General features: G+C 40.5%; 2 protein-coding genes across 10 annotated transcripts in view; one reads left to right on the top strand and one right to left on the bottom strand.

Moving 5' to 3' along the window:
* LOC133490406 (cilia- and flagella-associated protein 44-like) overlaps nucleotides 1-15646 on the bottom strand; it is a 32178-nt gene extending 16532 nt beyond the window's left edge. For 5 of the 9 annotated variants that reach the window (XR_009792205.1, XM_061800414.1, XM_061800421.1 and 2 more), the window contains exons 1-15: nucleotides 14699-14837; nucleotides 13585-13730; nucleotides 13192-13354; nucleotides 11718-11820; nucleotides 11422-11638; nucleotides 10561-10675; nucleotides 9936-10100; nucleotides 7977-8132; nucleotides 7832-7879; nucleotides 6102-6201; nucleotides 2457-2551; nucleotides 2179-2382; nucleotides 957-1067; nucleotides 719-871; nucleotides 414-605 (exon numbers count right to left, since the gene is read on the bottom strand). Coding sequence is in view for 8 of the 9 variants with exons in the window: in XM_061800414.1 (XP_061656398.1) it covers nucleotides 414-605; nucleotides 719-871; nucleotides 957-1067; nucleotides 2179-2382; nucleotides 2457-2551; nucleotides 6102-6201; nucleotides 7832-7879; nucleotides 7977-8132; nucleotides 9936-10100; nucleotides 10561-10675; nucleotides 11422-11638; nucleotides 11718-11820; nucleotides 13192-13354; nucleotides 13585-13730; nucleotides 14699-14719 (1989 nt within the window). In the remaining variant the exon portion in view is untranslated. The other 4 variants (XM_061800419.1, XM_061800418.1, XM_061800420.1 and 1 more) reach the window with 4 other exon arrangements.
* pum3 (pumilio RNA-binding family member 3) overlaps nucleotides 14967-19611 on the top strand; it is a 45568-nt gene continuing 40923 nt past the window's right edge. Inside the window, exon 1 of the mRNA XM_061800424.1 lies at nucleotides 14967-15001. The gene's annotated coding sequence lies outside the window, so the exon portion shown is untranslated. The remainder of the gene's footprint in view (nucleotides 15002-19611) is intronic.

The following is a 19611-nucleotide window of genomic DNA, read 5'->3' as shown; positions in this document are numbered from 1 at the left end:
GCGGCTTGGAAAAAGGATGGTGAAATGAATGGATAAATTACCAGTAGATCACATAACCTCAATGCTGCCAAAGTGGCTTGCAACCCTGAGTCTCGTGTGTGTATGTGTGTGTGCATCTATGTTTGTGGGATGTCAGCATTCAGAGTTCAGGAGGGCAGAGGACATAAGAGGGAGCGTGCAGAGAGTGAGTTGAGTGGCTCATCCTGGGCCACAGATCCTGAGAACTTTGAGGCTGACGCTCTAACCAGTCATCTACCATGGGGCTATCGCATATCCTGCTCTATCAAAATACTTAGCATATTGAATACCTATGCGTCTACCTGTGGTGTATAATAAATTTCCTTCCCTATCAATTTATGATAGCTGCAAATGTTTTAGGTTATAATAAGAATTGATATTATCTTTGTAATTACCATTGAGAGCCAGAATTGGCCAGGCTTTGAATAGAAACCGCAGTAGAGAGGACATGGCGGGTCAGGGATATAGATACGAGGCAACTCCTCCTCTTCCTCTTCCTCTTCCTCTTCATCAGTGATTTTATTTTTCTCCCTTTCCTTCTTCCGCTTTTCTTTAAATGCTTGCCGTCTTGCTATTTCCTCCTCTCTCTGAAAACCACAGATGCGCCTAAATCAAAGTTGTATTTATACTTGTACTCCTTTAAGTCACATCAATATGATTGTTAAACTTCACGTTAATAAATATAAAATATATGTGATACTCTGATTCGAGATTTGATGCTCTTGAAGCGAAAGGTTCTTCTGGGCAGTTCAAGTAGTTGGTAGGATTTGGCTGTCTGCAAGGTTTTAGGATCAGGACACGGTACCTCTACAACATGACCACTTAGACACAGGATTAGCAGATTGTTGTCTTGCTGGGTAAAAATGCAAATTGTTTTAGTTACGTATAACTAGATTTCACAAAAAGAGTACTCGCTTTCATTCACAGGCAAGGCTTACATGGGAATGAGGTGACCACTCCAGTACCTGTACTGGTCCAGGAACAGAGACAAAACCGATTGGCTCATACTTTTCTTCAACAGTGAAGAAGAACACAGTGCAGTCCGAGCTCTGACAATTAAGGTGGAAAAAAAGAAAAGAGTGAAATAATGAATCCTATTATTATCATGTAAGACCGCAGTCTTTCAGCATTTGCTACACTAATTAAGAGTTGAACAGGATGATGAAAATAACCGCATTATCAAATTGTATTACACATTACAACGAACTGAGGAGCAGTCTAGATTTACCGTTAACACAAAGTCATTTTTTTTCATAATGTAAAACTCGAGATGTTTGTCGCAATTAAAAGTAGTGAACAGTAAAATGACACTAAATGTTGCAGCATAAAAACTGTTGTGTATTGTGTATGTATATAATTGTGTATAAAGTAAAAGAGTAAGAGCTGGTTAGTCCTTTTTGGAATTTATGACCCCAATTCCAATGACGTAGGAACAGTGTTAAGCATAAATAAAAAAGAATTCAATGATTTGCATATCATGTTCAACGTATATTTAATTTAATGCACTACATACACCAGGTATTCAAAGTTCAAACTCATATAGCTTTAGCAAATATTCATTAACTTGGAATTTTATGGCTACAACACAATTAAAAAAAGTTATGTTTACCACGGTTTGCATAACATTGTCTTTTAAGAACATTAAATAAATATTTGGGAACTGAGGACACTGATTGTTTAAGCTTTGTAAGTGGATTTCTTTCCAATTCATGCTTAATGTACCACTTTAGCTGTTCAAGAGTCCGGGATCTTCTTTGTCGTATTTTTGCTTCACAATCTGCCGCGCATTTTCAATGGGAGACAGGTCTGGACTCCAGGCAGGCCAGTCTAGTACCCACACTCTTTTACTATGAAGCCACGCTTTTTTAACATGTGCAGAATGCTGTTTGTCTTGCTGAAATAAGCAGGGGCATCCATGGAAAAAGACGTTGCCTGGGTGGCAGTTTTTGTTGTTTTGTTTTTTTGTTTGTTGACTCTGTTTGTGTCAATGACAAATCTGTAAAGGCACCATTTATCCTGGAAGGTACACACAGGTTTTGGAGAAACATATGCTGTCATATTCCAGGTCTGTATCCCATTGAAACTATACAGTGCATTATGAAGCGTAAAATACAACGGAGACTAAGTGTAGAAACTTCTATTGAACTAAAGTCTTCTTACCCCAGTGGCTAATATCGCTCCATTGCATTCATATGCAACTGTGGTGATTGGGGCATTATGGGGTTTGAAGGCTTGTTTGAGGCGCAGCTGGGCCTCAAGATTGTGCCTGGTTACTATTTGAAGGCCTGATGGGTCATAAAGTTCCAATAAGCGCACAACGCCATCTTCAAAGCCAGTCACCAGTAAACTTCCAGTCTGGTTCACCTAGAGAGAAATGTAAGAGGGTTTTTATTCTGTCACGAATTATTGGGAAGGAAGTAGCATCCGTGTACATTTACCGTAGGTGGGGCCCAGTGGAGAGCAGTTCCACCCTGAGTGAAGCGGTTACATGTCAGTTCTGTTTTTGCCAGAAAGTCAAAGACTCTGACTGAACCTGGAATTAAAATATGGAGGTTGATGCCACATGTTGAGACAGTGTGTTGCAAGTAAGGATGGTGATCGTTTCAATTTGAGTGATTCTAATTCCGGTTCCAAACGACTCTCGATTCTGATTCCAAAAAAGTTTTCATGGTTTGAATAAAGGGTGTCCAAATAATAAACATTCCTTTTCTTTGCAGCCCGCAGCTTTGACTAAGATCAACATTTAACTCGGGGTTCTTCATAACCAGTATCAATATCAAACCTATGAACTAAAAAGCAGTGTGTGTGAACTAACCCAAGTGGCCAAATATACAAAAATGTATGCTTCAGTTAAAAGTTAAGTCCATCCACCCATTATCTTTGCCCCTTATCCTCACGAGGGTCGCGTGGAGTGCTGGACCCTATCTCAGCTGTGAACGGGGAGGTTGCGGGGTACACTCTGAACTGGTTGCCAGCCAATCGCAGAGTACATGGAGACAAACAGCTGCACACACAATCACACCTAGGGGCAATTTAGCATTTCCAATTAATGTTGCATGTTTTTGGGATGTGGGAGGATATGGAGTGCCTGGAGGAAGCACACGCAGGCATGGGAAGAACATGCAAACTCCACACAGGCAGGTCTGGAATTGAACCCGGGACCTCAGAACTGTGAGGACAACGCTTTACCAGCTGATTCACCATGCCGTGAAAAAGTGAAAAGTGAAAATTTTTCAAAAATATTTTTTGGGACACTTTTGTTATGTCAAATTGTTTATATGTGCAAGGTTTAACTCGACCTCCTGTTTTACGTTTGTCGTCTTTTATTTTGAAGGGTAGACACATGAAAATTACCCTCACACGACACCGATGAATTCTGAAAACAAAAAAATTTAACCCGTGATGGCATGAAAATCAATTCCTTTACCTACCCATCGACCAAGCACAAGGTTATAGTTTAATTTTGACTTCAATGAAGTGCTGCATGGTACAGGCTGAGGCTCAGCTTCTTTGCACAAGATAACCTTATTCCAAAATGGTGATTTATTTGAACAAAGTTAAGGCACACTTGTTCAGTGCCACTGTTGGGCATAAGGATGTCTTTGTACGCGTTCTTCGTTGGGTTGTTGTGTCGCTGGACTGCAGCGATCGAAACTGGTAACCAAAATGTTTAAATTTTAACAATTCCGGGAAAAATACAATGTTAGTCCCACTTCCAATAGGTTCTCGATTTTTGATGCCCAACCCCAGCTTTAAGCATTTAAGTATGTAGAATAGTGACAGTCATTGTGATTTGAAGGGTGCATATGTGCTCGCAAATCTGCACAGTCCAGCACGAAAAATCAGACGCGTAAAATTTGTTACGAGTAGAAATACGTCGCTTATTTTGTGTAGTCTTGACCACTGTTCCCTCTAAGCTTCCCCACTGCGCAATTGCGCACTTGTCGCACACTCTGAGCACATGAAAACCGATCCAGCCCAGTGAACCACAGCCTGACGACTTTTTTTTTTTTTGTTTAACACGGAAGCACACAGTCTAACAACGAGCTGGTGCGCAGTCTACTTCTACAGTGAAGAAAATAAGTATTTGAACACTCTGCAAAATTTCGAGTTCTCCCGCTTAGAAAGCAAAGAGCCGTCTAAAATTTTCATCACAGGTGCATGTCCACTGTGAGAGAGATAATTTAAAATGAAAAATCCAGAAATCACAATTTATGATTTTTTTAATGATTTATTTGTGTGATAGAGCTACAAATATGTACTTGAAAACCTGTCTATGAGCTAGAATTCTGACTCTCAAACACCTGTTAGTCCGCCTTTAAAAGTCTACCTCCAGTCCATGTATTATCCTGAATCATATGCACCTGTGTGAGGTCGTGAGCTGCATAAAGACGAGTCCACCCCATACAATGAGTGAGACTTAAAACTTAGGGCAAGATGGGCAAGACCAAAGAGCTGTCCAAAAGACACCAGAGACAAAATTATACAACTCCACACAGCTGGAAAGGGCTACGGAGAAATTGCCAAGCAGCTTGGTGAAAAAAGGTCCAATGTTGGAGCAATAATTAGAAAATGGAAGAAGCTAAACATGACGGTCAATCTCAATCGCAGTAGAGCCCCATGCAAGATATCACCTCGTGAGCTCTCAATGATCCTTAGAAAGGTGAGGAATCAGCCCAGGACTACACGACAGGACTTGGTCAATGACCTGAAAAGAGGTGGGACCACCGTTTCCAAGGTGACTGTTGGTAATACACTAAGATGTCATGGTTTGAAATCATCCATTACACGGAAGGCCCCCCCCCCCTTAAACCAGCACATGTCAAGGCCCGTCTTAAGGTTGTCAATGACCATTTGGATGATACAGAGGAGTCATGGGAAAGGAGGCCCCGTAGCTCAGTGGTTAGAGCACTGGTTTGGTAAACCAGGGCTTGTGGGTACGTATCCCACTGGGGCCTCCACTCCCTGAGAAGGGTTGCGTCAGGAAGGGCATCTGGCGTAAAAATTGTGCCAAACATATATATGCGTTCATCTGAGATGATACGCTGTGGCGAACCCGAAAGGGACAAGCCGAAAGAAACACAGAGGAGTCATGGGAAAATGTTTTGTGGTCAGAAGAGACCAAAATAGAACTTTTTAGTCATAATCCCACTAACTGTGTTGGGAGGAAGACAAATGATGAGTTCCATCCCAAGAACACCATCCCTACTGTGAAGAATGGGGCTGGTAGCATCATACTTTGGGGGTGTTTTTCTGCACATGGGACAGGACGACTGCACCGTAATAAGGAGAGGATGTATTGTGAGATTTTGGGGAACAACCTCTTTCCCTCAGTCAGAGCATTGAAGATGGGTCGTGGCTGGGTCTTCAACATGCCAATGACCCGAAGAAAAACAGCCAGGAAAACCAACGGGTGGCTCTGTAAGAAGCATAACAAGGTTCTGGTGTGGCCCAGCCAGTCTCCAGACCTAAACCAAATGGAAAATCTTTGGAGGGAGCTGAAACCCTGTTTCTCAGCGACAGCCCAGAAACCTGTCTGATCTAGAGAAGATCTGCATGGAGGAGTGGGCCAAAATCCCTCCTGCAGTGTGTGCAAAACTGGTGAACAACTCCAGGAAGCATTGGACTTCTGTTATTGCAAACAAGGCTACTGTACCAAATATTAACATTGGTTTTCTCAGGTGTTCAAATACTTATTTTCTGCTGTATAACATAAATAAATCATTAAAAAAAAATCATACATTGTGATTTCTGGATTTCTTTTTTTAGATTATCTCTCTCACAGTGGACATGCACCTACGATGAAAATTTCAGACCCCTCCATGATTTCTAAGTGAAAGAACTTGCAATATAGCAGGGTGTTCAAATACTTATTTTCTTCACTGTACTTCCTAGTTTACCTGACACCGCCTCCTCTCTGTTCTTAAAGGGGTACACTCATAAATTACAAACAGAACGCACACCCGCAACTTTATATCTGCGGGCCTGACTGGTGGACCACCCCCGTAACTTTATATCTGCGGCCATGACTGAACACACCTGTTCATTTTTCAAATGTGAGTGACTCTAGTGAGATGACTTACGGTCCAGAGCAGTCGTGGCCATGAGATGACTCTTCTTTGACACATCAAGGCCGTTAATTGCCCCAGCATGGAAGGAAAACAGGCACTCGGGATCAGGAGTCTGTTCGCATAAACGTAAAACATCAACTATCGCAAAAAAATAAAAATGTACGGTTTCTTCAGTCGGTAATCTCCACAATTCTCATTGGAATGGCACCAAACAAAAATTCCAGCATCATTAACTTGCCCAATGCAGCCATCCAGTCATCCACAGTTCATGATTACTTTTCTTTAGCCCACTATAGTCTTGTTTTCTTCTGTTTAGGTGTTAAGTATGGATTTCATGCCAATGCTGTGTCAGGCTGTCATGGAGAGGAAGGAGCTGAGCTGAAAAGAAAAGCTCTCAATTTAGCGGCTTCAATATAGGTTTCTACCCACACCTATGGTCACGAGCTCTGGGTTGTGACCAAAAGAAGATCGCAGATACAAGTGGCTGAATTTAAGTTTCCTCAGTAAGTGTCCGGGCTCTCCCCTAGAGATAGGGTGAGAAGCTTAGTTATCTGGGAAGGACTCAGACTTGGGCCATTGTTCCTCTGCATCGAGAGAAGCACGGACATCTGGTTAGGATGCCTCCCAGGTGAGGTGTTTCGGGCATGTCTGAAACGAAAAAGGCCCGCGGGACTACCCAGGAAAAGACTATGTCTTCGTCTGGCCTGGTAACAGATTGGGAGTCCCTCTAGAGAATTGGACGTTGTGGCTGAGGGAAGTCTGGGCTTCAGTGCTAAAATTACTCCTTCTGAGACCCAACCTTGTATGAGTGGGAATAGATAGATGGATGATTAATAGATGGCTTTGGCTGGCTGAGTTCCGCCACAGACCTTGACTCCAGTTTCTGGCCAATTGTACCTCTTTTTTGTTGTTGTTCATTTTCTTTTCCTTCTCCAGATTCTTTATATTTTCACTCTTGATGTTTTAATGTCTTCCTTGATTGACTAGGACACTTTATTACCTTCCCATTTTGTTGGTACTGGGTCCAGATTTTCGACACTGCTGACAGGGAACAAAAACAACATCTTTTGCAACATTCCATGATGTTTTACCTTCTTGAATATTTATAATTCCCTCCTTTGTTTCAACGGATACCTCTCTCATGTCAGAGCCATGATTCATGTCAACCCACCTGGTGCAACAGCTCTATGTGAGCACTCTTATTTAACTGATGAATATTTAGCAGATTCAATGTGATGTAGGACTGAACTTTAGAAGCTGATTCCATTTTTTGCTCTGAATTGAGCAAACGTGTATTCTGCATTAAAATAATGTGACTAAACAAAATGTATTTCTTGCTTTCTTTGCATGTTTCTTAAAGTCAGAGGAGTGCTTGTTTGACTAAAAGTATTGTGAAAAATCTGATTTATCTTTTTTCTGAAAAATCAAACATTTAAGTGATCATCATCCAGGAGCAATGATTCCATAATTTCTGTCAGGGGTTGTACACTGGGAGTTTCTTAAGGTTTGACAAAATCGACAGATTTATAATGCTGGCTTTGTTGTGATTGTGTTAGGGTTAGGTTGGAAACTGGAACTGAAACTAAGAAGACAGTTTTGGTCAAAAATGTTAAAATATCTCTTACACCAAAAATATATACATGTGGAAATTAAAAAAGTACCAATGTATACAAATATATACAATTTTCATTTCCCTCAATCACTTAAAAATCATCAAGGAATGGGGTATGAGGTAGCCTTACTGTGTATGTGAATGAAAGATCCACTTTCCAAATTGCTCCATTGGTATCCTACCAGACCGCAGAGGAGATAACACAGTTTAGATTCTTCAGTGAGGCAAAGCTCATATGGAATTCGTGTTTCAATAAGTGAATGGTGGCCACTGACCTGAGCAAACCAAACTGTAGAGTCAGGCTGGGAGCTTTTAACAACGGAAAAAATGGAGACATGGCGCCCAACTGTCATCTCATTGATGGCCTCCATCTCAAACTTGTTGTTTTCACTGCTACTGTCAGCGGCATCGATGGTCTCAAAGTCCCAGCCCTATAGGGTCAAAGTCAACAAAAATGCCTCAAATTATTTATTTATTTTTTAAATCGCAAGCTTGTTTTGTTCATACTGGAAAATGAACAGGCGTAAATGGTCATGACGGTTTTATAGTTAATCAGCACCCTTAATTGGAGGAGAGTTCATACTGCAGCCAAGCAGTATTTAACACAGTCAATCAAGTCGAAATAGCAAATCAGTCCAGTGTTCAGAATTTTATAGTCCTCTCCTTAGGGCACTTACTATATGGAAAAAGCTTAACCTAACTTAATGTCAGAACATTGTGACGAGTCGTCACCCAAATGTATGTGAACATGTATACGTATGCCTACTTCAACCACTGAAAATATTGGAACGATGGCCCCAATATATAGAATTTTATGGACGCAAAAGCATTTTCCTCATTGTGGAGGACTGTTCTGGTGGGTGTGCTCAGGGGGCTATTTTGGGTTCACACACGAAACTTCAGGACATCCATTTGAAAGTATGACCAAAAAAAGAAAATAGAAAATAAACAAACACAAATAATACAAATAAACGCTAGGAGCTAGCGCTAGCTAATTAAATGAAAAAGAGTTGTGGCCCATGTTATCTAATCTGATAAGTGACATTTCTTATCTTATGACAAAATAGGGCATGTTAAGACCTGGTGTTTTATGGGGTGGAAAGCACAAGAAAAAGTTTACAAAGGGGTTCGTTTAAGTTTGAAAATTAAAAGAAAACAGTCAATATGTTCTCAGTTGAGATTGTATTTCTCTAGTTTGTAAACATTTGTTTATTATTCATAGAAACAAAACTATTTGCAGTAACAATCACAACTAGGGGGAATTTAGAGTCTCCAATCAACGCATGTTTTTGGGATGTGGGAGGAAACCGGAGTGCCCGGAGAAAACCCATGCAGGCACCGCGAGAATATGCAAATTACAAACGGGCGGGGGCCGTGAGTGGTCAATAAAATCATAATCTTAAGCATCACTCAGACCACATTTATTGCATTTAGCAATACAGTATTTATCTACCCAATCTTTAAAAACTGTTCTGTCCATCTGCACATGGACAAGTTATACTTCAGGACTAAAATTGATGTATTTACCTCATCATTTGGCCCACTGGTTGTTGGCTTTATGCATTATTGTGGAGGATTATAACAACTTTCTTCCTGACAAAATTAATTTACAAAAGAAAAGTCATGGCTATATATTTAGAACAATGTTGTCGAACACTCAAATGAAAATGTTTATAAACAATTTTTTTTTCCGAGCTAAAAACTAGCCAAAACATTCCTTTTCTCTGAGATGAAATACTGTTCTCATATTTATAGTTTTAATTTACCTTAAGTTAAACTGTTACAAAAGGCGTGTCCTATTCTCACCATAAACCAGACAGATAAGTGTACATTGTATTAGATAGATAGATAGATAGATAGATAGATAGATAGATAGATAGATAGATAGATAGATAGATAGATAGATAGATAGATAGATAGATAGATAGATAGATAGATATAGATAGATAGATAGATAGATAGATAGATAGATAGATAGGATTTTGTTATTATCTATCTACCGAGATACCAGCATAAATTTAGGATCTCCACTAGGTCAGTCTAATATGCAGTAGAATGTCAGAAATCATAACCGCAATATACAGTCAGCATCACCATTATAATCACCGCTACCAAGTCATATGCCTTCGTGGCTTCCTCTGGGCTAACACCCCAACCCACCCCAAAAGTCAGAACCCACATAGAACCGCCCTTATATGAACAATTAAGCTAATGTGAATATAACTATATTTTACCCGGATCATTCCATCAGCGCCAAAGGTCATGAGCTGTCCATCCTCCAGGGCAAAAGGCTGGACAACCCCAGCATGACAACACTGTCCGCCCTTGCTGCAGAGCTCCACTTTAATGGCATTTCCATCCCAGAGCAGTAAATTGCCCCAGTTTGATCCAGATACCACCTGAGGGGAAGTACAAGGGTCATATGACAATTTGTTTTCATGGACACCACACAGGATTTTCTGTAACCAAACCACGTTTTTACCATTTGGTATTCTTTGCTACGCCTAATCCAGTAGATCATGACAAGCCATTTTAATATTGCTCAGAAACAACCCAAGAAAATACAACATGCAGTTTTCAAACGACAATTCAATTTATCAAGGCACACAAAAAAATCCAAAACTTTCTGACCCTCTGTGAAAAATGGTGCCTTCATAAATGTAATTGTCATTTGAACAATGCATTTTGAATGTCCTTGGATTGTCTGAGTGATATTAAAACTGGTTTGATTATTTGAAATCTTTATGTGTGATAGATTTGGAAAAAAAAAACAACTGTACAGGCAAACCAATCATGAGACACACCTACACCTACTTACATTAAAAAATGTGTTTATATGCAACAGAGCAGGGACCAGACCTTTCCATCAGGAAGTTCGATGTAGCCTTCAATATCTGTAGCTGCAGTTTTTCCAAAATGGCCAATCAGCCCTTCCAATTTGAGACCTGTAAATGTGCTGGCCATTTTCCAGAACCTAAAGTGGGACAATGTTTGATTTATGAAGGTGAACGACTCTGAGATTTAACATCTGATGTCTTGTGATTTGCATCTGAATATGATCTTTTGATATGAAACATACCCTTTTATAAATATGGTATGTGTGACAATGTCATCTAAAGTACACTCCCTAAAAAGTATTGGAACACATTGGACTTAAATATACATATGTGTATCTGTACAATAGTTGTTTTCTTTGCTTGCAATAAATGCATCAACCTGTGACCCACAGGTCTCACCAAACATTTGCAGTTTTCATTTTTTAAATCTTTTTTTTGAGGCTTTCACCACAGCCTCTTTCAATTATTGTTTGTAGAAATGTGTGGGCTTCACCTGGCAAGTCTAAAACCTACCACTTTTTGCCCATGATTATCTATTTTAGCAGTGGGTCTTGGGTCATTATCATTATCTTGCTGGATGGATGCTGGATCTCCCATTCACTTGGTCATACATTTCCTTAAATAAAAAAAGAAAAGCTTCTGCGTACTTCTGAGTTCATTTCATTGCTGCAATCATTTTGTTAATCAATGAAGATTAGTGGGCCTGTTCAGGAAGAAACCATGCAAACTGATTTTGACAAACGAGCTTCACTGTTCCAATACTTTTACAAGATGATTGTCCTGTATGTTTTTAGCCATATTGAAAATTGTGAGAATGACAGGGTGGGACATGCCTGTCAACCTCCAATAATCAAAAGCAATCTATTCTCAGTGTGTCCTTTACTTAATGTGTCCAGATCCTGACGATGTCAGTAGTCCAGGGTTGTATGGGGAGAAGCTCACTTTGTAAACCTCTTGAGAAATGGCTTTGCACCTGAGCATAACTTCCTCCTGCCTCCAGTTCCACACTGTCAGCATGTAGTCTGGTGCACTGCCCAGACTGGCCAGAAGACTCCCATCACTGTTAAAGTTCACAGAGCTGAATGCACGCTCTGTGCCCTCTACACACACGTAACACAATTACAATACAACCCCTCAAGAGAAATAATGACAACCATGATGGATTGTGATTCTATTTACGTCTCAGGATGCGGTATGCTTGTAATGAAGGATATTTATACACTGTCAAGATGGGTTTTCTTCCCTTCTCTCCCACAACGAAATATTCTTTCCTTTGGCTTACCTGTGAAAACATACATGAACAAAATAAAAATGAATTATTTGTATTATTTATCACCTCTTATTCTTACCATGTGTTAATGGTACAATGTTGTAAATACTAGTGTAAAAGTACGATCAGACACAAACGGAACCTCATAACTTAGAAATATATAGCACTTTTTTCATTCATACTGTTAAATACTTAATGCAGCTCTTTGGGGGGAACAAGCCAATGAAAACTGTAGACTGGTCCCAAGCCTGGATAAATGAAGAGGGTTGCATCAGGAAGGGCATTGGGCTTAAAACTTTTCTAAACAAATGTGAGCTTTCATCTAAAGAATCCCATATCAGATCGGCTGTGGTCCGCGTTAACAAAGTCCGCCCCCAGACCATCAACCTGCAAGGCGTTGGTGGGTTGAAGACGAAGGAGAAGAGGAAAGCAGATTCTTCGTCAGAAAGAGAAGAGGAAAGTACAGAGCCTACAACTCAGTGTGGGGACTTTGAATGTTGGGATGATGACAGGAGAAGCTCATTGGTTGACATGAATAAGAGAAATGTTGATGTGAAACCAAGAGAGCAAGTGGAAAGACAGTAAGGCTAGAAGTTTAGGGGCAGGGTTTAAATTATTGTACCATGTTATAGATGGGAAGAGAATTGGAGTAGAGGTTATTTTAAAAGGAAAGTTATCTAAGAATGTCTTGGAGGTGAAAAGGGTATCAGATTTAGTGATAAGGGTGAAACTTGAAATTGTGTGTGTTATTCATAATGTAATTAGCGGCCTAATGGAAAAATTCAAAGAAGTCAGAAAGAGTTACATTGTGTCTTAGTAGAGCAGAGTACCAAGAGAGGAACTGTGGTACTACATGCGTGAGTCTGGATTGGCAGAGAAGTAGGTTAGAAGAGGACAGGACAAATTAGCTCATTAGGTGGGCAACCAAATTTAGAGGTTTTGGAACCAAAGTTAGAGAGAGCAGACTTTGATGGTTTGAACATGTCAAGAGTGGAAGAGTGTGAGTATACAATATTGTTAGAGGGGTGATGAGGATGGAGCTGCCAGGCAAAAGAGCAAGAGGAAGACCAAAGAGAAGGTTAATGGATGTTGTGAGGGAAGACGTGAGCGCAGTGGGTGATAGAGAAGAAACTGCAGGAAATGGGCTTGCATGAAGATGAAAGCGCTGTAGCGACCCCTATTGGGACAAGCCAAAAGGAAAAAAGAAGACTTAAAAACTTCAAATTCCATCCCCCAATTGATGACTTTTATTCTACAAATCCTGAACAGTTCCTTTCACCATATCAAAAATTATACAACTTTTCAGATACATTCCGACAAATTTTGTTTTCCCCCAAAATATTTGTACCTGTGGACAAATCCATGCTTATTGAGTATTCTTACCCCAATGGAGCCAATACCACAACCACTGGAGGAGCGGAGGTACTTCTGTTGCTTGGTGCAAACATCAAGCAGGATGAGCAGCTGACCAGCTATAAAGACTAGAGTTCTGTCATCCAGCAGCTGGAGGTTGGCTCTGCGCCCACAGTCGTAGCCAAAAGAGTGACTTCAAGAAGAACCAATCAAGAAAGAAATTATTTCAAAAGGAATCATGTTTCTGACAAATGTATATTCTGTGTATCTATCAACATATGCAACAATTCCATATAAAGTTTGTTATAGGAGCCTCTCATTTAGTTTTTGTTTTTTTGTCATGATACAAATTTGCCACAGTTGCTGCGACAAAAACAAAGCATAATGTATATTTGTTGGTTGAAATAGTCACAAAATAATTACGAGAGGAACAGGAGGTTCTCCGGAATGTCAGACTCAGGTGTGATGAATGGTTTGGAGTAAAGGTCCTCGTAACTGTAACGCATGTCAACTGGCAATAACGTCTGTGTTTCATCAATTTCCTTCTCATCCTGCAACTCTTTGACCTCCTGCGTAAGAAGACATGTCACGCCGTTAATTTCTCCGCACTGGATTTACAACTAGTTTTTACAGCATATAGACAACAGAAAGTGGCTACTCTTGCTAATTCTTTAATTTAATAAATCATAACTAGCGCAAGAAAACTCTGACTGGAAGGTTTGGAAGAGCACTAGGGGAATGTTAATCCACCAATAGCAATAACTCCACCTCCGTATTCATGACATTTTTAACAAAACAATATGGGATGTCCTCTGTTTACGAGGAAGTTTTGAATTTCTCAGAACAACACCATAATCTATATATGTAAATATTTCTCTCCAAACACTTCTATCAAGTACAGTTGTAGCTAATCGTGCCTTCTTTGGCCTAGTGATAACGTATTGTCATTGAACAAACTAGTTAAAAACTCAAAATGTCATTACAGTGTTTCTATGTAAAAACTTCTATAGCAATAAGTTTGATGTTGAGTGCACCTTTTTGCAGTGCATCATGAGGTAGATGGACATTTATTTACACTTATAGACAGATAAACAGATACGGCAGCATGGTGGTGCCGCTGTAGACTGTTGGCCTCACACTTCTGAGGTCAGCGGTTCCATGTCCCACACCCCAAAAAATTGCATTCATTGGAGACTCTAAATTGCCCTTAGATGTGATTGTGAGTGTGACTGTAGTCTGTCTGGGTGTGTCCTGCGATTGGCTGGCAACTAGTTCAGGGTGCGCCCTGCCTCATGCCTGATGACAGCTGGAATTAGCTCCAGCATTCCCGCGACCCTTGTGAGGATAAGCATCAGAAAACTGATGAATGGATGATACATGCTGCATGCAGTTATTAACAAATGGGAAATTCTAACGTCAGTGTAATCAGGTAATTTTAAATAGACATTTTGTTACCACTGACTGAAATTTGAAAAGTTAAAATAGTGTGTGAGTGTGCGTGTGTGTGTGTGTGTGGGGGGGGGGGATAATACCTGACCTGAGAGACATGCTTATCCATAGCTGACGTTTATATTTTCTGAATTCGGTGAAGGGAAATAGCCTTGCTAATGTACTACATACTTTAAATGACAATAAACACCTATAAAGATGGTTCAGGTTCACGTCAAACATTTTCCCCGTGAGGGAAAAACATGACGATTACCATAAAAGTCTTGACGTCCTCGTATGGAAGTGCTTACGTACATGACGTCACCACTAGTGTCACAATCAGACATGAGATGAACACTAAAAAATTGGGCTAGATGAAACAACAAAGCACATTTTGAGCAACAACTAAAGGGTGAGTTTCGCTTTGGTTACATTTTCTGATGAAATGTCGTTTACTCGTGTTACCTGTAAACCAGCTCGCGCCCCTTCGTCCAGTGGAGGTCGTCGAAGTATGCAATATCATCGGGGATAATGACTAAAGTTGGTTTAAATCCAGTTCATAAGAGCAGGGTAGAAGTCAAACGGATAGGATGTGGTCTGTTGACTAATGAAAACAAAAAGGAGGCGACCGCGATGACAACTAGTGGCAGTCCTAGCTTGTATGGCATACTGTGCTACACCTATTTGGCACCACCCCATCCGTCTATTGAGAACTATTCAGAGGAAAGGATATATGCTGAACGGGTCTCCAGACAATCGCATGTTTTGGGGATGTAGGAGGAAAACCAAAGTGCCCTGAGAAAACCCACACATGCAGGGAGAACATGCAAACTCCACACAGGTGGCGCCGGGATTTAAATCGCAGTCTACAGAACTGTGAGGCACCCATGCTATCCATTTTCTCACCGTGCTGCCCGTTTAGAATTATCCATCCATCCATTTTCTTAGCCTCTCATCCTCACAAGGGTCGCGGGGGTGCTGTAGCCTATCCCAGCTGTCAATGGGCAAAAGGCAGGGTACACCCTGAAATGGTTCCCAGCCAATCGCAGGGCGCATGGAGACACACAACAGGTGCACTCACAATCACACCTAGGGGCAATTTGGAGTGTCCAATTTGGGATGTGGGAGGAAACCGGAGTGCCCGGAGAAAACCCACACAGACACGGGGAGAACATGCAAACTCCACACAGGCGGGGCCGGGATTGAACCCAGGTCCTCAGAACTGTGAGGACAACACTTTACAGCTGTGCCACTGTCCCACCCATTTAGAATTAAATATACATAATTATGAAGCAAATATTGCATTGCACAAATGCTTAAAAACAACAACAATAACACAAAATAACATTGTGATAATAGATATATGAGCTTTGCATGAGGAAGGCTGTGCTTCATTCAAGTTTGTTACTAAAATTTTCAAAATAACTTCATACAAAAAGACATAAAAGATATAATAATAATAATAAGTGTTACACAAATAAAATTAGTCCTACTTCATAAGAATCGGATCAGGATTTAGGATTTTATCCAGCTTTTTATGTCAAATATTTGCTCAAAGGTTCTGATGAAATCATTATGAAATGTGACACCAAAACCTTGATTCTTTGGTAGAAAAATATCTGTCACGTCCCATCGGAACGAGAGGTAGGACCCAAATGCAGGAACTCGGAAGACGCAAGGTAGTTCAAGAAGAGACACGTTTATTGTATGCAGAGGTCAGGGATCGAGCAGGCAGTCCGGTGCAGCAGCGGTAGTTGTGACGTCGGGCGAAGAGAACAGATGAGCGGACAGGCAGGAGTCGGTACACGGGGAAACAATCAACGCAGGCAGAAGTATCAAGGAGTCAGGCTTGCAAGGTTGGTCGGAGAACGGACGAAGGTCGGTACACACAGGATCAATCAGGAGTACGAGAGTGCTGGAACGGGACATAAAGGTCAACGAACTGGCCGAGGACCAGTCGTCACCGGGTCCTATATATACGGGGGATGATCAGCCCGCATGAGGAGCAGGTGTGCGCCTCCCAATCAGCGCAGCCGCGCTGAAGCGGCAGGATCATGACAATATCCGAATTAGTTGAGATGGAAATGAGACGTTTAAACAATCCATTTTCTTCAGACAATGACACCATATAATGACACTAAAAGGGACATAGACAAGGAAAGACATTGACAAGGAAATGGACAGGAACATTGACATTGGCAATGGATCAACAAGAACTGAAAGAAACCAGGGAACTAAATGCAAACAGATTGACGAAACAATGATGAATACCGAGACAAGACATTAGCGGCTGGAGGGGAGTGGGTTGGTCGACAAGTTAGAAGTTTAACGAGAACAAGTGGACACCACTAACTGAATGAACACACGACATGAAACACGTGAAACAAAACCAAACAGAACCTAAACCAAAACGTGGCAGAATTAATATTTATCATGTGTGGAGGGCGAAGACTGACAATTTTAGACAAGAGCCAATGAGCCTGAAAGTAGCAAATGCCAATAAGGTTTTTCATCAAAAATGCAATCAGGATGTCACTAAGTCATTAACACATATACAATTTCTACCACACTCCATTAAAATTGACTACTGAATTCCAAAAGCCAAGGCACAGTGGAGCAGCTGTAGAGCATTGGCCTCACAGTTCTGAGGACTGGGGTTCAAATCCTGGCTACACCCTGTGTGGAGTTTGCATGTTCTCTCAATGCCTGTGTGGGTTTTCTCCAGGTACTCCAATTTCCTCCTATATCCCAAAACATACATTTTAAGATGAGTGAAGGCTCTAAATTGCCCATAGACTGAATGTGAACGTGAATGGTTGTTTGTATATATGTGCACTGCGATTGGCTGGAGATCAGTTTCGCCTGAAGATTGCTAGGATAGGCAAGAGGAGATAGATCTATCTATCCATCCAAAAATAGAGGGAAACACCCATCAACTCCATTTATTTTGTATACCATTTGGCCTCATTAGATTGTCGCTGAGGTGAGGTGCACATTACAGTAGTCTGGTCAGCAGTCAATCGCGGGGCACATATAGAGCTCGAGCACGTGACGTCACAGTTTGCACGGCGCCATATTGCCAGTCAAACCTAGCTGCTTGGCAGTCCGGCAGTCGTTGAACCGGAGCAGAATTTTCAAATTACCCGAGACCTGTTGTGCTGTTGGTTGTCACAATACATGGCACAGTTCTTCAAAGATATAATTCTTTAGAATACCCGCTCAAAAGACCAGAAAAAAAAATCGATGGGTTGCTGGTCAAACAAAGCTGCTCGGGAGACGCTGAACCGGAGCAGATTTTTCCCAATGCCCGAGACCTATTGTGCTGTTGGTAGTCAGAATAGACGAGACAGTTCTTCAAACAGATCATTCTATGGAATACCACCTGAAAAGACAAGAAAAGCTTGATGGATTTCGGCAATCAAATGGGATGGATGGTGCCCTATGAAATAAACACCCCTGTTTAGCAATCATTTCATTTCAGGTAGGAATTATTCTTATCAATCTTGAATTATCAAGATGTATTTATAATGCCAAGTTAACTCATTTGAGAACAATGCCTATTTAAAAAAGATAATAAACCGTCTACCACGGAGAGGTTTACGGAGGTTAACATGTGGCAGCAATACGTTTCCGTGTACGGCAGAGACGACTCCCTGCCCTAAATGTTTTTTTCCAGTCATAGTTAATGAATGCGAGTTTGTGTAAAACCAGGGTTCATTTATTTAAATATTGGTATTTGTATTGAAAAAATCTGAGTGGGACCATCACTATGTGGGATTTGTTCTTGATTGAGAACAGATCCCGCAATGAAGTATTTTTATGCATCCAGATTTTTATACGGTTTAAAACTCTTCTGTGTAAAGCTCGACGACTTATTCACCAGATACATGTGTATATTCAGTTGTCTAAGACAAGAGGAAGCGAATTAACAATCACATTTTTTATCTGCGAAAACATCGACTTCGGCATTAAATATGGATCCTCTAGGCCAAGTGCCTCTGATTTTTCCACGTTCCCTCGTTTATCCCCACCGTATAAATGTTTAACGGTATCGAACAAAACTCTGGGCGTCATGCTGTAAGACATATTTTCGTTTCGTGTGAATGGAATTAACTTGCATCAATGTTTTGTCTGACCGACAATGTGGCGAGGTAAACAAAAATCACATGATTTTATGACGTAGGTGCACAGTACAACGATTTACACATTCACACTAGAAAGTCTCAAATTAATTTAACGTGCAAGTTTTTGGAATGCGGGAGGAAGAAGAAAACCCATCCACGGATGTGGAAAACAAGCAAACTCAACAATCCAAAGACAGAGGCACATTTATAGTATCGAATGTCTGATCATAGCGGCATTATATGTATAGTGTATCAAGCCAGAATGTGTTTTTTATCCTCCACCAGTACAAGAGAAATACAGTATCTGATTTGATTGTGTATGTGCCTAATTCTGTAACTAGTGGGTGCAAAACAAGTTCGAGTGAAAACAGTTTTATGTCAGTAGATAAATTACACAGATAATTTTTTTAATGTGAAAATTTCATGTTCAATCCCTATTTCCCTGTGGCGTTGTTAAAGTACAGTATCATTGAACAGTCGCATTTAATTTGTGAGTGATTTTTACTTTGCATGGCAAAATATGAGGCCAGCTGGCCACTATTAGTCATCATAGGAATGAGGGTACTCTGCTTTTTTGAAAACCTTTTTAAGGTGTAGGGTTACCCCACAAAAAACATACATACATTAATAGGTCAGGGCAGAAGAAGTTTCTTTCGAGCACTTTAAACACAAGTCATAATTTATTGTTATTGTTATTTATTGTTAAATCAAAATGTAATTCAGTTATGTAGCAGAAATTTGAACAACGGGAACAACAAAATAATTGTCAAAGTCCAAAGACCAGATCTTAACAGATTCTCAAAGATCTACATTACAGTACTTGATTTTGTGCTTAAATATGTGGGCATATTTCTTTTGACAGTAGACACACTGCATATATTGCAAATCAGAACAAGTA

This window comes from Syngnathoides biaculeatus, chromosome 17, assembly GCF_019802595.1.
Source record: "Syngnathoides biaculeatus isolate LvHL_M chromosome 17, ASM1980259v1, whole genome shotgun sequence".
Lineage (NCBI taxonomy): Eukaryota > Metazoa > Chordata > Actinopteri > Syngnathiformes > Syngnathidae > Syngnathoides > Syngnathoides biaculeatus.
This window is presented reverse-complemented; position numbering and strand designations above follow the sequence as displayed.